Source organism: Mesoplodon bidens (assembly GCF_964165515.1).
Source record: "Mesoplodon bidens genome assembly, chromosome: 15".
NCBI classification, from domain to species: Eukaryota; Metazoa; Chordata; class Mammalia; order Artiodactyla; family Ziphiidae; genus Mesoplodon; species Mesoplodon bidens.
In genome coordinates, this window is record NC_138171.1 from 19,629,908 (window position 1) to 19,637,152 (window position 7,245).

General features: G+C 40.3%; 1 protein-coding gene across 1 annotated transcript; it reads right to left on the bottom strand.

The window, feature by feature from the left end:
* Nucleotides 1–5,037: 5,037 nt before the first annotated feature.
* On the bottom strand, nt 5,038–6,809 carry LOC308629249 (cytoplasmic dynein 2 light intermediate chain 1-like). The gene has a single exon (XM_081256855.1). It carries the CDS (start codon nt 6,750–6,752, stop codon nt 5,697–5,699), a length of 1,056 nt encoding a protein of 351 aa, XP_081112981.1. The 5' UTR covers nt 6,753–6,809; the 3' UTR covers nt 5,038–5,696.
* Nucleotides 6,810–7,245: the final 436 nt, after the last annotated feature.

Consider the following 7,245-nt stretch of genomic DNA (forward strand, 5'->3'; position numbering starts at 1 on the left):
TTTTTGCCTGGGTTTTTCCACAGCCGGCTGGTCTTTGATTGCATCTCGGTCCACAAGGCTCAGCTCTAAAGAGCAGGTTCTGGTTTTCTTTGAACTTCTGGCGGTTTTTCTCAGTCTCTTTTGTGAGCAACTCTTCCTCAAGTCATCTATAGATGCTGGTACCCTTCAGGATTCCATCTTTTGCTCTTTCCTCTTTTCAGTAGGTTGTTTCTCCCACTTGCCATACTCGTCACTCTGTCCTGATCATCCCCAAATCATCGTCTGCTGCCCTGAGCTTCTTCTTGAACTCAGATCTAAATATCCGACTAGATGCTGGAAATCTGTAGTTGGATTGTACCAGGGGAAACTCAGCCCAACACTCCCAAACTTGACTTACCGTCTTCTCTTTAAACCCCTACCATCTTCTCTCTCCCATGTCTCAATGATGGCACTGCCACCCACAAAGCTGTCTGAGTCAGAAATCTGTGGATCCTAACACCATACATAAAAATAAACTCAAAATGGATTAAAGACCTAAATGTAAGGTCAAACACTATAAAACTCTTAGAGGAAAACATAGGAACAACACTCCATGACATAAATCACAGCAAGATCTTTTTTGACCCACCTCCTAGAGAAATGGAAATAAAAACTAAAATAAACAAATCGGACCTAATGAAACTTAAAAGCTTTTGCATAACAAAGGAAAACATAACCAAGATGAAAAGACACCCCTCAGAATGGGAGAAAATATTTGCAAAGGAAGAACTGACAGAGGATTAATCTCCAAATTTACAGGCAGCTCATGCAGCTCAATAACAAAAAAACAAACAACCCAATCCAAAAATGGGCAGAAGACCATTTCTCCGAAGAAGATATACAGATACCAACAAACACATGAAAGGATGCACACATCATTAATCACTAGAGAAATGCAAATCAAAACTACAGTGAGGTATCACCTAACACCGATCAGAATGGCCATCATCAAAAAATCTACAAACAGTAAATGCTGGAGAGGGTGTGGAGGAAAGGGAACCCTCTTGCACTGTTGGTGGGAATGTAAATTGTTATAGCCACTATGAAGAACAGTATGGAGGTTCCTTAAAAAACTCAAAATAGAACTACCGTATGACCCAGCAATCTCACTACTGGGCATACACCCTGAGAAAACCATAATTCAAAAAGAGTCATGTACCACGGTGTTCATTGCAGCTCTGTTTACAATAGCCAGGACATGGAAGCAACCTAAGTGTCCAACAACAGATGAATGGATAAAGAAGATGTGGCACATATATACGATGGAATATTACTCAGCCATAAAAAGAAACAAATTTGAGTTATTTGTAGTGAGGTGGATTGACCTTGAGACTGTCATATAGAGTGAAGTAAGAAAGAGAAAAACAAATACTGTGTGCTAACACATATTTATGGAATCTAAAAAAAAAAAAAAAAGGTTCTGAAGAACCTAGTAGCAGAACAGGAATAAAGACCCAGATGCAGAGAATGGACTTGAGGACATGGGGAGGGGGAAGGGTAAGCTGGGACGAAGTGAGAGAGTGGCATGGACATATATACACTACCAAATGTAAAATAGCTAGCTAGTGGGAATCAGCTGCATAGTACAGGGAGATCAGCTCGGTGTTTTGTGTCCACCTAAAAGGGTGGGATAGGGAGGGTGGGAGGGAGACACAAGAGGGAGGGGATATGGAGATATATGTGTATGTATAGCTGATTCACTTTGTTATAAAGCAGAAACTAATACACCAATGTAAAGCAATTATACTCCAATAAAGATGTTAAAAAAAAAAAGAAATCTGTGGGTCATCCTACACTCTTTCGTTTCTTGTACTACATACACGCTGTTTATCCCTCCTCCCTGCCTCCCTCCCTCCCTCCCTTCCTTCCTTCCTTCCTTCTCTCTATTTACTCAATAAGAACTTCAAGTATTTACTGAGTGTCTACTATGTGTCAGTCACTGTACCATTTGTTAGGCCACTAGCTCACTAAATCCTCTTAATATTACTCCTAAATGTCTAAGAATTGTCTCTGCTTCTTAGTTGCAAATGGCAGAATACATAACTAGGAAGAAAATATATTGAGAAGCTCCCAGAAATGGTGGGCAAGATGGAGAAACTGGCTTGAGGACAAGCTTCTAAGAACATCGAAAACCACATTGCAAATCTGGCTCAATGGTGAAACTGCCATCATTGAAGCTGCCACTGAATGCTAGATGCCAGAAATCCAGCTTTATTACAAACCACTGCTCTTACCAGCCCCGATGTTGCTACTGAGCTGGCAGTTGGGGCAACCATGCTGCCCTGAAAGCTGAATGCCTTTGTTGTTTCCTATGCCGGCAAAACTGCAAGTGAGCTCCAAGCAGAGTCCATCATCACACTGGCCACTTCCCAACTGGAGCATCTGATTGATGAAGGCTGGTCATGTGTTTGTGGGATTGTGACAAGGGAGTCTAGAAATGATCTGGGTTCTGATTTCTACCTTGGAGACAGAACTTATTATGTCATATTTCCCCCAATTGCCAGAGGCTGTTAAAAAGGTGATGGACAGCCACACCAAAAAATTTGCAAACTCCTTAGTATAGGAATCTGTCTTGTGCCCTCCACCGTCACCGCTGATGCCTCAGGCCCATCTCATGATCTCATACCCATCTCATCCTGGTCAATCCTCACTCTGGCTGTTGGAGCATTTCCCTCTAAAGCATAGTTCTGACACTGTCTGGTCAGTGTCCTTCTATGGCACCCCATTGTCCTAGCACTTCAGCTACTCAGTGTGGTCCTTGATGATCTGTCCTTTGTATAGTCCTTTGTATAGTTCTTCAGCTTCATTCTCTGAAACCATGACAGCCATTGAATGACAGTTTCTCAGTGACGTTGGGAGGATGGTATGGTAACTCCTCCTGTGGATCCAACATAACTTAGGGTCCCAGAGGAGGGCAGGGAAGAGCCTGTTGACTGAGGGTACATACAGGGCGTACCTGTGGCTTATGTAGGGACAATTTAAGTGAGGGTTTTCAAATATCTCCTCCACTGGGCCAGAAATCTCCCCACTGCCGTCCACACCTCTGGATTCAGCAGCTCTAGGTACTGCCCATACAAATGGTAATCTATTGAGAAGATCCTCTCATGAAGTTCCTAAGGCTTTGAAGAAAAAAGTCTTGTCATTTCTTCTCCCTCTCATCCAGTTCTTAATTCCTGAGCTGGGGCCCAATACTCAAAGCCCTCCCCCTGTTCCCCTTCCCCCCTAGCCTCATGCAATTGCATCCAACAAAAGCCAGAAGGCAATGAACCATGAGAAAAAGTGTGGGGAGAGGGATTAGGGGAAGAGTTGGTCACCAGTGAGCATGGGCCACCAACCTTAAGTGGAAAAGGATGAATAATCGTTTCAGGACCAAAGTCACAATTACAGGGTGTTATCTCACCCTGCGCAATGGCAGGGTCAGAGAAGCAGGGAAACTTCCCAAGATAAACTTTCCTGATGTTAACAAGAGGAGAATCTGAGGTCAGAGGGAGCCATGTACAGGCGAAATTTCCATTCCGCCATGAGTGACCTGTCTCAGATTGGGGTTGGGACAACCCCACTGGTCAGCCCAGGCTCACTAGGACATCTCATCCTGCCCTGCCAAGCCTTGCCTCATCCTTGATTCTTGCTGATCAGTATGCGAAGTGCATTTGGAACGTCAGTCCCACCCTGGGTGGGGTTTGCTTAGAGTTTTTCTTGTTACTTGGGGTTCCAGGCCTGTTGTGGGAGTCCCGTGATGCTCATGACTGCTGTGCTTTAATCTATATGTGAGCCTTTTCTTCAACTCAGCTTCTGAGTTCTCTGCTGAGGTCTGTGTTGAAATTTGTCCCATCTGACTAGGGTCCCAATACTCTTGAGCTGTCCTTCAAGTTAGAGATACCCCACATGCTCACATGCCTGTGACCCTGACATTCCCAGGGGTGGACTTTAATGATCACCTCTGCAAATGGCAGTGCCCGAACCGTTACAACCATTAATTGAGTGAGAATTACTTAGGTGTACAAAGCGGACTTCCTCTGTGTTTTGGAGGCAGTACGCTCACTGACTGAAACTACTCGAGATCTAATCCTGGATTACTTATTAGTAGTGAAAACTTGGGCCATGTTACTCCGCGTCCTTTCATGAGCCTCTGTTTTCTCCTCTATTAAATGGCGTAATGTGAGTGTATATATATCAGATGGCTGTTGAGAGGATTAAATGAGATGATACACATAAAGGGCTTAGCATAGTTTTTAAGACATAGTAATAATAATAAAACCAACAGCTTCCATCCTTTGCTTATTTACAAAAATCATGTTAGTAATAATTAACATATAATTATCATAAAATGCACCCATTTTAAGTGTCCAGTCTAATGAGTTCTGAGAAATCATTATACCCATTGACCCCCACCACTACCAATATCCAAAACATTTTCATCAACCCAGAAGTTTCCTTGTACCTCTTCCTAGTCACACAGATCTCCCACCTCTGGCTCCAGAGAACCACTGATCTGCTTTCTATCACTTTAGATTAAATTTATCCTTTCTAGAATTTATAAATAAAATCATACAGTATTTATTCATTTTTGTTCTGGGTCATTTTTCTTAGCAAGTGTTTTTGAGATTTATCCATGCTGTGGCATGATCAGTATTTTGTTTGTTTTTACTTCTGAGTATGATGTCATGGTATGGACTAGCCCAGAGCGCATGTATCTGTTCACCATTGATTGGAATTTGAGTTGTTTCTAGTTTTTGGTCAGCATGAATATAGCTGCTCTGAATGTTTACACACAGGTGTTTGTAGGGACGTCTGTTGTCATTTCTCCTGGGTAATTACCTAGAAGTGAGATTGCTGGGTTATATGGTAAGTGTATGTTTAACTTTCTAAGAAACTGCTAGAATTTTCCAAAGCGACTGGACTGTTGTACATTCTCACTAGCAGTGTGGGGGAGTTCCCGCTGCTCTACCGCTTTGTCAATACTTAGTGTTGTCAGTCTTTTGAACTTTAGACTTCTACTTGGTTAATATTATCTCATTTTACTTTTAACTTGTATTCCCTGAAGACTAATAATCTTTTCATGTGCACATTGATTATTTGTATATCTTCTCTTGTGAAATGTGTTGCCCATTTAAAAAATTTGGGGCTGTTTCCTTACTATCGAGTTGTAAGAATTCTTTAAATATCTGGATACAAATCCTATTTCAGACATATGTGTTATGAATAGTTTTTTCCAACATGTAGTTTCTTTGGTTATCTTAATGGTGCCTTTCAAAAAGAAGATATCTTAAATTTTGATGAAATCCAATTTATCATTTTTAAAATGGGTCAATTTTTTTAGGCCCTATGTAAGAAATATTTGCCTATCCCAATGTTGCAAAGATTTTCTTTTGTTTCTTATAGATCTGTTATAGTTTTAGCTTTTACAGTTAGGTCTGTGAGCATTTTTTTTTTTTTTTTTTTAGGTCCTTCAAGATTCTTTTTATTTTTAAAAAAATATTGCATGTAATTATACAAATTTTTCCCATTTAAGAGAGTTAAAAGTATGCAGGGAGTTGCACTAATACAAGAAATTCCACTTTTCCTTTAACAAATTACAAATCTAGACTTTCCTCACTTATTACTATAATATTAAGTAATAAAATAATCTTACTTGTATTTGGAAAAGAAGAAATAAATACCCTATAGTTGCATTAGGTTCAGGAATCAAGCTCAATTTGTTTCCAAGACTTGGAAGAACTTCTTTTGTACTGTTCCAGTTCCTGATCCTTCTGAATTCGCATTTCATCAACTTCGCTTTCAGCATACTGAGGGTCTCTGGCAGGGTCCTTGACATCTTTTAACGTGTTGATACTCTTTGGTGGAAAGAGCTTTTCATACACTTTTTTCCACAATTCCATTGGCGAATGGACACGAAGCTTTCCAATGTCATTGTCAGGAACAGGAGGAGATCCTATTTGACTTAAAGAATCCAATCCTGCTGTGACAAACAGTGGTTTATTCTGATCCACACATGTTGATTTGCTTTTGTCAATGCCAAATGCCAACTGGTTAATAACGCCACGTATTTTTAGTAATAGAGCTTCTGATTTACTGGTAAACATTAATGATGCTCCGTAATAATGTGCAACGAATCGAAGTGTCTTGCATATTACCTTCCTCTTCTCAGAGTCAAAATCCTGAAAAATATCGTATTTACTTCCAATTATGACCAGAGGAATTGGAAATGGGTCAATTAATTCACGATCTGGATGGTCCTTCTGCATATTGCTCCATATCTTCTGTCTCATTTCAGAAAGTGCTTTAGCATTTTTCTTCCCCAGTTTCATCATCACTTTATCTACATGAAGTTTTGTGGCTTGCAACAGATTTTCCATGGTAGGCCAAAGGTCATTAGGTTTCGAAAGGTCCAAAACAAGAACAATAGAAAATGTCCGTAAGGTGTCACTTGTGATTGGTATGCTGATTAAGTCCAGTAAAGAGGTTCCTCCACCTAGTTCCCAAAAATGAGCAATATCTTTTGGTATGTTATGTCCTTTTGCTCTCCTTCCATATGTATATTCCAAGGCTAAGGTTGGTTTTGGTGGCTCATCCCTGTCAAGACACCTTAGAATAATAGTAGTCTTTCCCCCGTTTTTACTGCCAATGAAGAAAACAGACTTTTCTCCAGTTTCAACTCCATCGCCTTCACTTCCATTACTTGCCCGTTTTTCCACTTCAGCTGTTGCGATTTCCCAGAGAGTTTCACTGGGCATTGTGGCTCGGCCGCCCCACCGTCGTGGTCTCCGCGTAGGGCCCAGCCTAGAATCAGCTGGACCTGTGAGCATTTTTTAAAAGCTTTCTTCTTTTTATTTATTTTTTAAATTAAAAAATGTTTATACAATTTTAAAAGTTTATTTTCCACTTACAGTTATTACAAAATGTTGACTATGTTCCCCGTGTTGTACAGTATATACTTGAGTCTATCTTATACCCAATAGTCTGTGCCTCCCATCCCCCTTTTCCTATATTACCTCTCCCCCCTCCCTCTCCCAGCTGGTAACCACTAGTTTGTTCTTTATATATGTGCGTCTGCTTCGTTTTTGTTATAATCACTAGCTTGTTGTATTTTTTAGATTCCACGTATAAGTGATATCATACAGTATTTGTCTTTGTGATCAATTTTTTAAGTTAATTTTAGGTATGATTTAAGGCAGGGGCCAAGATTCTTCTTTTTATTTATTTATCTATTCTTTTTCACTATGCAGG

Coding starts and splice junctions, on each gene's coding strand:
- LOC308629249 (XM_081256855.1), bottom strand. CDS start 6,752: ATGCCCAGTGAAACTCTCTGGGAAATCGCAACAGCTGAAGTGGAAAAA.